This window comes from Melanerpes formicivorus, unplaced genomic scaffold (assembly GCF_026170545.1).
Source record: "Melanerpes formicivorus ecotype bairdi unplaced genomic scaffold, bMelFor1.0.p_v2 SCAF_4, whole genome shotgun sequence".
In the NCBI taxonomy this organism is placed as follows: domain Eukaryota; kingdom Metazoa; phylum Chordata; class Aves; order Piciformes; family Picidae; genus Melanerpes; species Melanerpes formicivorus.
The window spans coordinates 8,191,282-8,208,147 of record NW_027142356.1 but is presented as its reverse complement, the minus strand read 5'-3'; the positions used below and the strand labels follow the sequence as shown (position 1 = coordinate 8,208,147).

General features: G+C 45.2%; 1 protein-coding gene across 3 annotated transcripts in view; it reads right to left on the bottom strand.

The window, feature by feature from the left end:
* Window positions 1-16,866, bottom strand: part of NPNT (nephronectin) — a 57,532-nt gene that overhangs the window by 20,196 nt on the left and 20,470 nt on the right. For all 3 annotated transcript variants that reach the window (XM_068136870.1, XM_068136872.1, XM_068136871.1), the window contains 2 exons: window positions 11,275-11,394; window positions 10,132-10,251 (listed from right to left, as the gene is read on the bottom strand). In XM_068136870.1, coding sequence (XP_067992971.1) covers window positions 10,132-10,251; window positions 11,275-11,394 — 240 coding nt within the window. The remainder of the gene's footprint in view (window positions 1-10,131; window positions 10,252-11,274; window positions 11,395-16,866) is intronic.

Genomic DNA, 16,866 nt, shown 5'->3' with positions numbered 1-16,866 from the left:
TATTTTCACACCTCTTGTGCCAGAAGCCTTAACAAATACTGTGAGTGAAACGAGACACACTGGCAAAACAAGCATTGCCACTGAACTTGGAAGGCCTGCTCTATGCTCTCATCATCCTGGTACCCTTCCTTTCTAAAGGAGATGTTCTCGAATTCTTCACAGAACACACAACAGCTTCTCCAAGGCCTCAAAACATCCTTACAACTATAATGGTATTTGTCTGAAGAAAAGCTACTTTCTATTATCTGTGTAACCTACTTTTGTCCCACTAAGCCCTGCACCTGGATTTCCAGACAAGGAAGGATTATAGAAACTACCTCAGTAATTCTTTTTCTGTAATGTCTGAAGTATTGCTGCTGCAGCACTGGTCATGTGTATATTTGAAGTACATCACCCTGCTGCAGGAAGTGGTTTGTTTTTCTAAATCTCAGGTGTCCCTAATCCATGATGTGCCCATTAAGCCTACCAGGAAATCCTCATCTAGAATAGAATAGACCAGACCAGACCAGACGAGACCTTCAAGATCATCGAACCCAATCTATCATCCAACACCACCTAATCAACGGCACCAAGCACCCCATCCAGTCTCTTCCTAAACACCTCCAGTGATGGTGACTCCACCACCTCCCCAGGCAGCCCATTCCAATGGGCAATCACTCTCTCTATGAAGAATTTCTTCCTAACATCTAGTTTAAACATTCCCTGGCACAGCTTGAGACTGTCTTCTTGTTCTGGTGCTAGTTGCCTGGGAGAAGAGACCAGCCCCCACCTGGCTACAACCTCCCTTCAGGTAGTTGTAGACAGCAATAAGGTCTCCCCTGAGCCTCTTCCTCTGCAGGCTAAGCAACCCCAGCTCCCTCAGCCTCTCCTCATAGAGCTTGTGTTCCAAACCCCTCCCCAGCTTTGTTTCATAGTTTCATAGTTTCATTCAGGGTTGGAAGGGACCACAAGGATCATCAAGTTCCAACCCCCCTGCCATGGGCAGGGACACCCCACACTAGATCAGGCTGGACAGAGCCTCATCCAGCCTGCTCTTAAACACCCCCAGGGACGGGGCCTCGACCACCTCCCTGGACAACCCATTCCAGGGTTTCACCACTCTCATGGTGAAGAACCTCCTCCTCACATCCAGCCTGAATCTCCCCACCTCCAGCTTCATTCCATTCCCCCTAGTCCTATCACTACCTGAGATCCTGAGAAGTCCTTCCCCAGCCTTCCTGTAGGCCCCCTTCAGATACTGGAAGGCAACAATTAGGTCTCCTCGGAGCCTTCTCTTCTGCAGACTGAACAGCCCCAACTCCTTCAGTCTGTCCTCATAGGAGAGGTGCTCCAGCCCTCTGATCATCCTCGTGGCCCTTCTCTGGACACGTTCCAGCACCTCCACATCCCTCTTGTAATAGGGGCTCCAGAACTGGACACAGTTGTTGCCCTTCTCTGGACACATTCCAGCAAGTCAACATCCTTCCTAAACTGTGGGGCCCAGAACTGGACACAGTACTCGAGGTGCAGCCTAACCAGTGCTGAGTACAGGGGCAGAATGACCTCCCTGCTCCTGCTGGCCACACTGTTCCTGATGCAGGCCAGGATGCCATTGACCCTCCTGGCCACCTGGCCACACTGCAGGCTCACGTTCCACCTATTATCAACCAGCACCCCCAAGTCCCTCTCTGCCTGGCCACTCTCCAGCCACTCTGACCCCAGCCTGTAGCACTGCATGGGGTTGTTGTGGCCAGTGTGCAGAACCCGGCACTTGGATGTGTTCAATCTCATGCCGTTGGACTCTGCCCATCTGTCCAGCCTGTTGAGGTCACTCTGCAGAGCCTCTCTACCCTCCAGCAGATCAACTCCTGCCCCCAGCTTGGTGTCATCAGCAAATTTACTGATGATGGACTCAATGCCCTCATCCAGATCATCAATAAAGATGTTAAAGAGCATGGGGCCCAGCACTGATCCCTGGGGCACACCACTACTGACTGGCCGCCAGCTGGATGTGGCACCATTCACCACCACTCTCTGGGCTCAGCCTTCCAGCCAGTTCCTAACCCAGCTCAGAGTGTTGCGGTCCAAGCCACGAGCTGACAGCTTGGCCAGGAGTTTGCTATGGGGGACGGTGTCAAAGGCCTTGCTGAAGTCCAGGTAGACTACATCCACAGGCCTCCCCACATCCACCAGGCAGTCACCTGATCATAGAAGGAGATCAGGTTGGAGAGGCAGGACCTGCCCTTCCTAAATACATGCTGGCTGGGCCTGATCCCTTGGCCATCCTGTAAGTGCTGTGTTAATGCACTCAGGATGACCTGTTCCATGATCTTGCCTGGCACTGAGGTCAGGCTGACAGGCCTGTAATTCCCTGGCTCATCCAACCGGCCCTTCTTGTGGATGGGCACCACGTTGGCCAGCTTCCAGTCCTCTGGGACCTCGCCAGTGAGCCAGGACTGCTGAAAAATGATGGAGAGCGGCTTGGCCAGCTCCTCTGACAGCTCCCTCAGCACCCTAGGATGGATCCCATCCGGTCCCATGGACTTGTGGGGATCCAAGCAGCTGAGATCTCTGACTACTTCCTCCTGGATCACAGGGGAACTATACTGCTCCCTGACTCTATCTGCCAGCTCTGCAGGCAGCTGTCCAGAAGACATTCTGTCCTGCTAGTAAAAATTGAGGCAGAGAAGGTGTTAAGTACCTCTGCCTTTTTCTCATCTTTTGCTACCATGTTTCCATCTGTGTCCACCAAGGAGTGGAGGTTGTCCTTGCCCTTCCTCTTGATATTAATGTATTTATAGATGGACTTTTTATTGTCCTTCACAGCAGAGGCCAGTCTAAGATCTAAACGTGCTTTTGCCTCCCTAATTTCCTTCCTACAAGACCTAGCAACATCCTTGAACTTTTCATGGGTTGCCTCCCCTCTCTTCCAAAGGTGATACACCCTCTTTTTTTCCCCTTAGCTCTATTAAAAGTTCATTGCCCATCCAGGCTGGCCATCTGCCCCGGCAGCTCATCTTCCGGCACATTGGCACAGCCTGTTCCTGTGCCTTCAAGAGTTCTTCCTTGAAGTAGGTCCAGCTCTCCTGGACCCCTTTGTTTTTAAGGGCTTTATCCCAAGGAACCCTCTGAATTAGTTCCTTGAGTAGCGTGAAGTCCGCCCTCCGGAAGTCCAGAGTGGAGGTCTTCTTGCCGCCCCTCTTGGCTTGACCAAAAACCGAGAATTCAATTATCTCGTGGTCACTGGACCCCAAACACCTTCCAACCACCACATCACCCACCAACCCTTCCCTATTGGTGAAGAGGAGGTCAAGCATAGCCTTGCCCCGGTAGGCTCTCGCAGCACCTGGGCTAAGAAGCTGTCCTCCATGCACTCTAAGAACCTCCTAGACTGTCTCCTCTCTGCTGTGTTGAGATCCCAGCAGATGTCAGGCAGGTTGAAGTCGCCCATGAGAACAAGGTCTGGCAATCTTGAGACAGTCTTAAGCTGCCTATAGAATGACTCATCAACATCCTCCTCCTGGTTGGGTGGTCTATAACAGACTCCAACCAGGATGTCTGCCCTATTGGTCTTGCCTCTAATTTTCACCCACAGGCACTCAACTCAATCATCCCTAATCTCCAGTTCTATGGCATCTAGTGCCTCCCTGATGTACAGGGCCACCCCTCCTCCCTTGCCTGTCTCTCCTGAAGAGCTTGTAGCCATCAATTGCAGCGCTCCAGTCATGTGAGTTGTCCCACCACGTCTCTGTGATGGCAACTACATCACAACTTTCCTGCTGCAGCAAGGCTTCCAGCTCCTCTTGTTTGTTGCCCGTACTTCATGCATTAGTGTACATGCACTTCAGCTGGGCTGCTGGTTTCACCTCTGACTCCAGCTTACCACCCCCAGACTCCTGTCTGCAGGGACCGGTTTCAGCCCCTTCCCCCTTCGAATCTAGTTTAAAGCCCTGTCAATGAGACCCGCCAGCTCCCTTCCTAGAATCATTTTCCCTTTGGGGGATAGGCCATTCTCATACGCTATGATCTTTCCTTTCCTCTGGGACAGATGTACTCCATCTGTTGCCAGCTGACCTGGTGCCATAGAAAGTTCCCCAAGATCAAAAAAGCCAAAATTCTTTTGACTGCACCAGCCTCTAAGCCACTTGTTAATTACAGCTGCTGACCTGTTCCTTCTGGTATTCCCTCCTGCAACTAAGGGTATTGATGAAAACATTATTTGTGCCCCTGACCCCTCAACCAGTTCTCCCCCCTATTCTATTCTCTTTGTCTCCCAAAAACTACGGTTCTGATGCTGACTGCCAAGCCAGGCAGGCCCAGGAAGCATCTAATACACACTCTGCTTTCACTGTCTGGGAAACTCTCAGATGAGGTCAGGCTGACAGAGAAAAGCTGCCTGGGCTACCATTCACTTTGTAGCCCTTGGACACCAAGCTGGAGCCTGCTGAGTGCTTGAACCCTAATTCCTCACTGAGGCAGAGGCCTGCCGCCACTCCTGACGCTTGTTGGTTATCTACAGGGCACAGTTCAAGCCTTTGCTCTATCAGGCTCTTGATCTATGGGGAAAGCAAGATTTTGCTCTCCCTGCAATTTGCTTCCCAAAAGAGCACTTCAGCTGCAGGTGTCAAGAGTGCAAAACAAAGCCAAGTGATTGATGCCATGCTGCTTGTGAAAGAGGCCTGACCAAGGCAATGAGAAGCCTGAGTCTCTTGCAAAGCACAGCAAAAATGTGACCATAGACCCGCTGATTAGTTAGGGGAGCCACCTAAGGAGGGGAGAGGGAGCTTCCAATTCTCCAGGCTGTGTTTCCCACAGCCAAAAGTAGTGACCTAAAGCCATGAATTACTGGCTGGCTGGGCTCTCCCAATAGCTCCTGCTGGCACCGTCCCGCTCTGCATGAATTGCTGGAGGACAGCAAGGATTCAGCCCCTCAGCTCCCACACTCCTGGCCCATCAGACTGCTCCAAAATAACAGCTCTCCTTTACTCTCTGATGGGAGCATTTCTACAGTGCCACAGTAAAGGCTTGAATGCAAAAGAAAACAAGGCAAGTACTGGGAACCTCTCCACATGCCTGAATCTCCCTATAAATCTGCCTCTTGGTTTGAATCTATTGAAGTTTTAGGCTTTGAGTGCATCATTAACAGTTTATAAACTCCACTGTGTTCCTAACTGTTATTTAGCTTACAAGCCACAATTTTCTGCTTTTTATTAGAGTATTATTTCAAGGTTGCAGATTTCAGACTCGATTAGTATGAGTTAGTTGGAGTTCTTTGTTATTTTTATCTTTAAATCACAACTTCAAAAAGCGATTTAGTAAGAAAAAGATTCCCTACCGAACACACCTCATGCTCTTCAAAACCTCAGGCAGCTTGCCCTGCTCCTCCCTCTGCACACATTTCATGGTTTTGCAAATTCCCATCAGTAATAAGTATGTGAGGTGATGAGAGCACTGCAGTGGTACTGATCCATTTTCTAGGCAGTCAGACATCCTAACGACACAGGACTGAGCTGCTAATGAATACACTGCTGAACACTGACAAAGAAGTAATGGGAAAATGGAACAGTCTGCTGCTTGCATTCAATATGAGAGGTGGGTGGGTGATTGTCACCGGTGGGAAAACCACTTTTCAATTGTTAGCTAGAAGTAACACTGTCAATATGCTGGAGGGATGGGATGTCATCAAGAAGGACCTGGGCAAGCTGGAAAGGTGGGCCCAGGTGAATATGTGGAGGTTTAACAAGAGGAAGTGAAGGGTCCCGCACCTGGGTTGGAAAAATCCTCATTAACAATACAGGCTGGGGGATGAGATGATGGAAAGCAGCCCTGTGGAAAAGGACTCAGGAGTGCTGATGGACAAGAAGCTGGACATGAGCAGACAGTGTGAGCTTGCAGGCCAGACAGCAAATCACATCCTGGACTGCATCAAAAGCAGTGTTGCCTGCGGATCCAGAGAGGTGATTCTGCCACTCTGCTCCGGTGAGACCTCACCTGAATTACTGTGTCCAGCTATGGAGCCCAGAAAGAACATGGACCTGATGGAGTGGGTCCAGAGAAGGGCAATAAAGTGATCAGGGTGCTGCAACACCTCTCCTACAAGGACAGATTGAGAGAGCTGGGGTTGTTCAGCCTGGACAAAAAAAGCTCTGGGGAGACCTAATAGCAACCTTCCAGTACCTGAAGGAGGCCTATGAAAGGCTGGAGAGGGACTGTTTACAAAGGCCTGAAGTGATAGGATAAGGGACAATGGTTTGAAATTAGAGAAGAGTAGATTTAGGTTGGACATTAGAAACAAGTTCTTTACCATGGGGATGGTGGAACACTGAAACAAGTTGCTCAGGGAGGTAGCTGAGGTCCCATCCCTGGAGATACTCACGGTCAGGCTCAAAAAGGCTCTGAACAGCCTGATTTAGTGGAGGATGTCCCTGCTCGCTGCAGGGGAGCTGGACTAGATGACCTTTGGAGGCCCCATCCAACCCAAACCATTCTATGATTCTACAAAAGTGCTTATGAGTAGTTTCCTGCAGCTCTCAAACAGTACAGTAACTGCCTTCTTCCAAGTCCATGGGCCCATGCCACTTCCCACCTGGGCCCAAAGGCTGTTAGCCTTCCTACAAAACCCAGGGTGTTAAGGGGTGATTTGTTTTCTCATCTGTGGTGGTTTTAGGCTATGCCTTTAAAATTTTGTTACAGAATTTGAGCAGAAAAGTAGAAAAATATAAATTAAATCACTATTTGGTATAGAAAGGAAAACTAAAGCTAATTCTACACAATGTCATTGGAGAAAATGTCTAGTACAAGACTGGCTGTACCAAAACAATTCTTTCTTTTTTCTCGTCTCTGCTTGCTTCGCTCAGGAGAGATTAACCTGCTTTTGGCTGACCTTGGCTGCATTATTTTGGTGAAGTCTAACCACTGCTTTCCCTCCTCTCCTTTCTCCTTTTGGACAGGGGGCGTAGGGAGGCAGTGGAACAGCTTCCCTGGCCGTTTTTGACCGGGGGGTGTTTCATGTTGTTTGCTAACTGTAACTATCTGTATAACATTGTAACTACTGTACATTTTGTACATACTCGTTGCATTCCACTGTAGAGTGTAGTTCTGCTTGCAAATACAGCTTCCATTTGCTTCTAACTGAGCTGGTCTGGCAATGTTCATGCTGGGTGGGAAACTTCAACCCACCACATGATCTCAGCCTGGTCTGCTGTGGAGGTGCATGCCCAGACTTAGCCATGCCAGGGAGCTGCTCCAAAGGCACACAACAGAGAGCACCTAATGCATGTGATGTTCAGTCTTCAACAGAAGTAGAATTAGAAAGCCCTTCTTTCTCTCCCACTGCTTGACCATGCTGCCAACTTAAACACTAAACAACTAATGAGACTGATAAAAAGAAAAGAAGAAAGTTTACAAGGCTACATTTTCAAGTTTCTATACACAGCCAAAACAATCAGAAAGAATTCTACAGTAAAAAGAATTATTTTTAATCCTCAAATAATTTCAGACCTCCTGAAGCTGAAATGTGTGCACTGCCAATGTCTTTAAATGAAAATCCTAATCCAAAAAGCTGGCAATACTGATTGATTTATTGATTCAAGAGCCATTAATCACAGAATCACAGAATCACCAAGGTTGGAAGAGACCTCAAAGATCATCAAGTCCAACCTGCAACCACAGACCTCATGACTAAGCCATGGCACCAAGTGCCACGTCCAATCCCCTCTTGAACACCTCCAGGGATGGTGACTCCACCACCTCCCCGGGCAGCCCATTCCAATGGCGACCAACTCTCTCAGTGAAGAACTTTCTCCTCACCTCAAGCCTAAACCTCCCCTGGCACAGCTTAAGACTGTGTCATCTTGTTCTGGTGCTGGTTGCCTGGGAGAAGAGACCAACCCCCTCCTGGTTACAACCACCCTTCAGGTAGTTGTAGACAGCAATAAGGTCACCCCTGAGCCTCCTCTTCTCCAGGCTAAACAATCCCAGCTCCCTCAGCCTCTCCTCCGTAGGGCTTGTGCTTAAGGCCTCTCAAAAGCCTTGTTGCCCTTCTCTGGACATGTTCAAGTGTCTCCATGTCCTTCTTACACTGAGGGGCCCAGAACTGGACACAGTACTCAAGTAATCAACTAATCAGACAATCTGTATTTTTACTGAATGCTTTGCTGAATTCTTTTCAAACTTGTATTTTACTTTATATCACAGCCAAACTGATTGGTGGCTTTTTACTGATTGTCTGGAAGAAACACTATCACAAAAGAATGATCAGCATGGGTTAAACTAAGAATAGAATAATGCCTAAAGGAATTCCCACCTGTGCTGAAAATAAACATTACATTCCCAGCTGTCTTCAAAACTTCCCTGAGCTGCAGCCAGGGACCCAGAAACTTCATGAGCTGCAGCCAATGCACAGTTTCATGATTTTGCCATCAACTATACTTAATTTTGTACTGCAGCAATATCCAGCCCCTCACTAGAGCTGACAGCCCCCCCAGCAGTGACAGGCTTGCAGCCACAAAGAAAAGTCAGATTCTCAGCTCCAAAAGCTTCAATTCTTGGAGGCATTTACTGGTATTAGTACAACTCAAACTTGGTAACAAAGTAACACAAAAAAAGATGCATGTCACAATCACTTCTTGCCAATAAAGGGGAGTAGGTCATGTAACGACCCACGAAGGACAGGCATCTCTTGGTGTAAATGCTTTGCCTGTATTGTACAAGACTGCTCTGAAATTTTTGTGGAAAATGTTAACAACAGGTTATGATAGCAATCTGAACAAAGCACACTCAAGTGAAATGTGGGCACACAATTCTTCACCTTTCTGGGGAAAAAAGTGGGGTTTAGGAAATTACGCTTGCGAACTGAAAGTGCTTTGAATTACTGGTTTGAGTGCTAGTCTTCAGGACTGAAAGGGCACTTGTTTATTTCAAAGTAGGAAGCTTGCCTGAATATAAAAATGCACACTAGGAGAATTTTGCAAGTATTTTTCTAGCAAATTCCTGTACTCTCTCAAAATTATACTTAAAACCCATTCATCTCACTCTTCCAAAGCCCCCTGCCTGCCATATTCTCTGCAGTGTGATTAATCACTATTCAATCCCTTCAGCATGTGATAATGGTGGGTTTCTTCCCTCTGTTCTGCCCATTCTTTTACATACACAGACATGACCAAGATGTACTTTGGAAAGCCCCTGTCTCAGAGCTGAGCCTGCTCCTTACATCAGAAGATCAAGAATTTATCCTTTGCTCTCTCAACCAATTCTTGGTGAGTATGGGTCAGCCACTTGGAGAACTACCTCCCCTGTAGAGAGCCAGGATACCCAAATGGGAAATTAGGGCATTCAGATTCTCTTTCAGTGCAACTATTATGGTTTTACAAGAGTAGCACTGCATAGAATATCAATAATAAAATCATAACCACTTAGCACATATAGGTAATGACTAATGAAATCACACATCACACTGTTCTTCAGACCATACCAGAGTGTGCCACAACACAGTCTGATCAGCCATGAGCACCTTTTCAATATTCAGGAATGGGGCAACACACTGTTCCCTTTTATACACTCTGAATTCCTGAGTTTATTTTAGTCTAAAGTTTCACTGTATGGAAGAAGGACTGCAGCTTTGATCCCATTAATACCAGGAACACTCACAGCCCGCCACCTTATTCTAGTATCACGTCAATGATTTGCACAAATTACCCCTCTGGTCCCTAAGCCTAGGCACCACTTTGCTGGGACTGAGGGAGAGCTGACCTTTCCACTCCATTTTTTATGCATGCAGATATTTTCCAGTCTGTTAGCAATCATTTAAAAAGACCAAGTAACTGGAATGTAAGGGCCAAGGGCTTGGATGACAAGCAGCCTATGCAAGTTATAAATGGACTTACAGAATGACTTGGGTTGGAAGGGACCTTTAATTGATGAAGCTTGCAGGACTGGAGGAAAATACTGACAATCTCTGACCCAGTCCACTTGAGAACATCTAAGCCACATTCCTATCCCAATCCTCATCAGTAAAGTCTTTAAAGTGTATGGATGATGCATTCTAAACATTTCTTATAAACTCCCTTGAACTGCATTCAGCACAATGATGAAACAAAAACATTTTGGATAAACAAATAAATACATACATGAAGTCCACATCTGACCACCTACCTATGCAAGTCCTGCCATCAGGCCCTAGCTGCAGTCCTGGAGAGGGACAGCGGCAGCGCACTTCCCCTTTCAGCACATCACATCCGTACTGACAGTTTGCCATCGAGCAAGAAAGGGCATCTAGGGAAAAAAAATGCAACATATTTAGATGAAGACTGAGCAGTACCACAAAACTATGTTAAAAACTTTGGGGAATTAAAATGCCTTACAATGATGATGGAAGTGGAAAAATGCTTGTTGAATTGACAGGTATCCATTCATGCTTTAAAGAGCAAATGCATATGCAGAAGAAATTTGCTTTCCACTTAAGGGAAAAAAAGTAATCATCAAAAATCCCTAAAAGAACCAAAGAAAAACTCCAACCAACCCGAAAGTAACCAAAACCAAACACACAACCCCCCAAACAAACAAACCAACCCCAAACAAAACAAACCAAAACCAAAAATAACCAACCACACACACAAAAAACGAACTACAGACACAAGAAAACCACACCACAAAAGAAAAAAACAACACCAAGAAAAACCCCACCACCAAAAACCTACCAAAAGAAGTGTGGCAATCTGTGTCACAGAATGCATGCCCTACGAGGGATGTACAGCCCAGTATGTACTATATGCCCTCCTGGACAGCATTGCCATTTTAAAATAGGAGCATCTTTACTTAAAGATAATTTCTCTCCCTTTCTCTCTGCCCAGACACCCAAAACAGCCACTTCTAGAGGAGCAAACAGGAAGCTGATCTCCAGAGAGATGACAGTACAATTTTATACCACTCAAACAACCAATACCTTCAGCTTTAATGATTTTACACTCATAAGGACATAACAGAGCAGAACTGCAGGTGTCTTGCTGCAATGAAAACCACAAGCAGTTGTCCTTGAAGGCCAATTAACAGTGATTTACAGCACTGAAGAATGCTTCTTGTAATAAAACTAATAAAATCAAAATATTTGGTCATGTTTTGTTCAGCCTAGTTTCATTAGGAAAAAGAATCTCATCTTGGGCAACTGCCTCACTTCCAGCAAGATTAATCTTTTACTTTGGGACTCATCTTCATTACATTACAGTTTCCCAGGACAAGTCAAGCAGGGATCTTGAAGAGCTTAAAAAAAACCCAAGCAAGCAGCAAGCCTTGCCGTACTGGAGCAGGTTCCATCCGGCATGAGCATGTAGCCGTTGAGGCAGTAGCACTTGTAGCTGCCATAGGTGTTCATACAGCGGTGCTTGCACGGCCGCGGCTTCAGCCCACACTCATTCAGATCTGAGATGAAAGGAACAGGGGAAGGGGGTGGGAAAAGAAAACAGACAAAGTATGTGTGAACAAACTATGCTTTCAGGTTCCTGAAGAAAGAAGGGAAAATATGGCAATTAGCTTTTCATACACAACCCAGCTGATAGCAAGTGTGCAGAAGGTCTGGCGTGAAGCACCCCTCCAGCCCAGGGGTATATTTTCCTCTGTGTCACAGACCCCTTTCAGAAATGATAGCATTAGCATTAAATTAACTGCCAACAGACACTTCATTAGGGAAAGTACAAGCTCTGGCTGCCCACCTCTTGACACTATTCATGTTGATGCCATGTCCAGGACCAGCCAGAGCTCTGGAGGAGGAGAATGAGGGAGAAAGCAAATGTCACTGCTGCAATCACTATCAGTGCTTCTGATAGCAATTCAGTGGGTCACCATCATGCTGCAAAATTAGTTGGAGAGGAAGGTAGGAAAGTCAAAGCAAACTTCCTTTGCACAATCTCCCAGATAAAACGTTTTCCTTACCATCTAGAAAATACTGGGAAAACAACAGTATCTGACATCAGTAATATTTGTCCAGGACTAGCCATGAGGGCTACTATTTCAACTTCACAATTTAATACAGAATTCATGACTAAAAATGAAAATACACAGCCTGCAATTTTCATATTGGTAGACAAGGCTTCTAACAAGAAGTAAAGCTTGAGCATTTCTTTCAGAATTCTCTTCCAAGAATATATGTTGGTTTTATGTGGGTGGATCAGAATAACGTTACTTAGTTATTTGTGCACTGATGAGTAAAAACAACAATAAAGGTGAAAATATAAATCTATTCATTGGTCCAGCCAGAAAGTACTTAAACAACTGAGTTACCAACCTTCAGCTCGAGTACTGCACAATGCTGTCTGAAGGTCTGTTACAGTAAGAGAGTCACTGTTAACTCCAGGAACTTTCTTAAGAGCAATCTCCACTATCAAGCACACTCTCATCAAAACTCTCCCTAACTCACACAGCAGCTAAGTGCACCTTGAAGCTCCTACTATGAGGCAGGCACACAGCCACTTTATAGCATGCCAGCTGAGAAGGAGCCACATGCTTTCTGTGCACTCAATGTGCAAGCTTAGAGTTAAGACATTAAAACTAAAAACAACATAAACCTCTGGCTAGAATGAAGTCAGCAATTCCTAATGGTGTTTATCATTAAATCTGATATCTCCTGACCTATTTTGTTTTCCCCTTCAGTGGGTCAAGGAAGCCTGTGTGTCTCTCTGCCTCTCCACACCACCTTTCCCCTAATTGATGGATAAGACCAGTTTTACTTCATTTTCCAAGGCCTCAGGAAAAGCAGCAGATTCAGGGATAAGAATGGACTAGATGATCTTCTGAGGTCCCTTCCAGCCCCTAACATTCTGTGATTCTACTGGTTCTACATAAAGGCCTGCATGAATATGCTGATAGGTCTCTTCATCCACCTCCATGCACCCATAATCTCTAACAAGCTGTCTTTCAGAAGAGTCTGGATGTACTGCACATGGACCGGGGAGCACTGAAACATTCCTGCTATTTCTGTGCTCTGTTTCTGTGTTTCTTGCTCCTTAAGTAAGGTCTATATTTTCAAGAACAACTTCAATCTAATATTAGCAATCAAAAGATCAGCTGTAGCAACACGTCTTGAACAAATGCTGGTTACTTATCAAGTCTGCATTTCAAACAACATCTATAAAGACATCACAGTATAAATGTCTATGCATCAAAAGAGAAGAAAATAGCAGAAACTTCCACAAGAAAATTGGAAATTAAGACATATAAGCTCAGAGAGTAATAAAAATAACATTTTAACATCATTTTTCTTTTCAATAAAATGCCATTAATTTCTTTTAGTCACTTCTAATCACACACTGGAGTTTAAAACATAAAGCCCAAGGTCCAGAAATCCCTTTAGTTTCTCCATGGGAAAGTCCACTCACTCTCCTGCACTTGTGTGCTGGGTTAATGCCCATCCTAAAAAAAAAAAAAACCAAAGCAGGGTGGAGGGCTTGCAAGTGCTTTGCCCTCCCTGCAGGGCATTTTCCCCCTGGGAAACTGAGTCTGTTCCACTCCCACCTCCCTGCCCAGCTAGGGTATAAAAAGCAGGACATTGCAGTCATTAGGCCTCTTTTTTGGCTCCTGCCTCTCCTGGATGAGAGCTACTGCAGCTGCTTTCCTGCTCTTCTGCCACATGGTTGGGCCTGATCCTTCTCCCTGCTGCCTCCATGCCGCTTCAGAGAGGGAGACTGGTTTTGTATTCTTGGGTTTTTTCCCCCCTCCCATCCATCCTTGTTTCTTGCCCTTGTGAACCTTACCTGTTATTGTTACACATATATTGTTTAAAGAAAACTCTTTACCTCTCTACTTCCAGGCTGATTCCAAAGTATTGCTTGGTGGATTTGCTCCTTCCCCTTCCTTCTTTTTCTTTCCTCTCTGTTGGGAGGGAGGAGAGGGGAGCAGGGGAGAGAGTCTCAGCCTTGCCCCCATCTAAGTTCTTAACTCCTAGTTAAGGCTCAAACCACTACAACTTGAGAATGTCATTGTTTAGCCACTGAAATTCCCATTTTGCCTACAATTGTACAATCAGTGCAAAACTTGCATTCTTAATTTCAAAATAACCTAAGGCCCTGCAGTACACAGCTCAGCAGACTGACGCTTTTGAGTGCTGGGGAAGCAGGTCTGTAACAGAAGCACAGGCTGGTGAGCCTAAGTATTTCATTTTTGAAACAAGTTAAATGAAAATGGGAATGCAAGGAAAGGACAAGAATGCTGTGCTGGCTAATCCAGATGTGACTTGTTTGAGCATTGTGTGGTGCCACACAGGATCTTGAATAATGACCGACTGCAGCGGGCACTTAACAATGGGGCGCTTATTCCTAGGAAGATGTGATACACTCTGCTTTCTTCTTTAATTAGCTCCTGCAGAAGACTCCAGCAGTCAGACCTTTTCTTCCTTTCTTTTGCCTATTAGCTGACTTGGAACAGGCCGCACAGAGGTCAAATGTTCCGTAACAAATTTCCTCAGAATTTAAAAATAGAAAAGCAGGGACCAGAAACGAAGTACAAAAATCAAACTGCTGTCACCACACAATAAACTATAGATCAGCTTTCATTTCTAGCAACTACCATCACACTACCGTGGTAAACTCATTGACAGATTTGTATCACCCTAATAGAGTTCTGTTCCCGTCACTTAGTCTGAATAATCAACAGCTGCCAAAACCAGAAGTTAACAATGCTCATTTTCTTCAACTTCAAACTTTATGTAAACCAGTTTTGTCTTTACTTAACCTGATAAACAATTTCCATCGTTCCCACAACAGAACTCAGAACCACATAAAAAGTGCTAACCCTGAGAGAAGAGCAGAGGAACAACAAAAAAAGGCAAGTTACAACCAGAAGTACAGTGGAGGGTGAAGCCTTTTCATAATCCAGGCGCACAGCATCAAGGAAATCAAACCAGTTACTTGCTCTGCATATTAATGATGCTGCAGGTTCAGCTTTTGCATCACAGCCAATGGTATATCAAGCCTTCAACCCCTTGGCAAGAAGTTTCAAGCAGTGCAGGCAGAAGGAGCACACCACCTGAAATTCAGGTCCATCTCACCCCTTGGTGCTATATTTCTTGCGTGATGATCCAGAGGGCGAGATGGAAGTGCTTTGCTCCTCTGACCAGGTGGACTTGTATATAGCTGCTCCTCTTCACAGGATAGGAAGAAATTAATCAAAATGAAATTACCAAACTACCAAATTCATCAAAATTAAATTACCAAACCTTTGCAATATGCATTAGTCCATCATCCAAATATAAATGAACAGATTAAAAGTATCTATATAATATCTGTCTCAAGTGCTGGCAAAAATTGCATTTCAAAAAAAGGAAAGCAGCAAACTTTGCATCACCTTCCTGGAACAAAGTAAGGGGACAGCAAGTTACAGAAGAGTGGCCTTTTTACATCTTTGCCTAAAGACAATGTTTCCCAGGCACATGAAATTAACTTGCATATGCTTTAGATGGCTGGCGAAACCCACAAGTTCCCAACTGTTTGCATCTTTCTGTGGGCACTGGTCTCACTGAAGAGCAGGTATCAATCTTCTGATGAACACATTTTGAAAGCAACATTAGTATTGGGTTTAGTGTACAAATTAGAGCTGGCACAGGGTACTTTCCAGTTGCTAAGGCTTTTTTTCACTGGTTACAACTGTAAACCTGGGCTCAAAGCGCTAGAAGGGAAACACTGAACCCACTCAAGAGATTTGAATACTGTGAGGGTTAGCACTTCTGCAAAGTCACTGCAATTTAATTGATGATAGCAACATACTAGAAGAAGTAGAAGCTAATCCTAAACTCTGAGTGACCCAAAGTAAGAGCTACTAGATAAGGTCAAACTAGAAAAGGACAAACATCCAAGCATCATCGCACAGGCAGTCTTCAACAGTCCTGCTGTAAGGCTGGGTTCTTGTGGATTAGTGCCTGGACTACAGCTTGATCCACAAGGTCTGTGAATGGAGGAGTTGTAAAGCCTGTTTATTAGCCTGCTGTATTCAAAGAATGCCTTTCACCAGGAAGCTGAGCATACTTTGCAGCGCAGCTTTATTCACATCTCCTAGAAAGACTTCACTCATTTCTTCTGCCAACACCATTAATTTCTGTTATTACCAATTATTATTCCAGAACAGAAATGAGAAACATGGCCCATGGACTGAACAGGACAGGTGCTATGTTAAGGTAACATAGCATAGGCCACACTTATCCTGTGCAATCTGAATTTTCCGCCAGCAAAACCAGACTGCATCCACTATGCACTTTCAGGTCTCATCCTAACACAGAATCAGCATATGGGAGGTACAGACATCCTGATTCCAGGAACAGCTCAAGTGTCTCACCATGTAATGAAATAGGTACAGGCTACAGTCACCTGAACTGGTATACATTTGGGACATCACAACTAGCCGGCATCTCAGAAACCTCATGCACACCTGCCATGGCAAACTTGCCATCAATACCATCAAGAACATTTGATCGATACTTCCCAAAAGGCATCCTTCCATCATTTATCACCGTTTTCCCCCCTTCCTTTTAGTGGAAAGTAAATAGATTAGTTCAACACTGCAGCTTCCAGAAATGTACACAGCACTCATTTGATGTTGTTAATTAATGCATATAAAAACTGTTATATGTACATAGAAAAACTCTTAGTTCACAGCACTGTTTTCTAAAAAAGCTCCAGACTGACCTAAACAGGTGTGGAGTAACAAAATCATAACAATCCATCCTCTAAAAATGTCAGCCCAGAGTAAAGGGAAAAAGAGACATGAAAATCTGAAGCTGCATCAAAAGAAGCACAGCCAGATCCAGAGAGGTGATTCTGTCACTTTGCTCTGCTCTGGTAAGACCTCACCTGAATTACTGCGTCCAGCCCTGGAGCCCTCAACACAAGATGAACATGGACATGACAC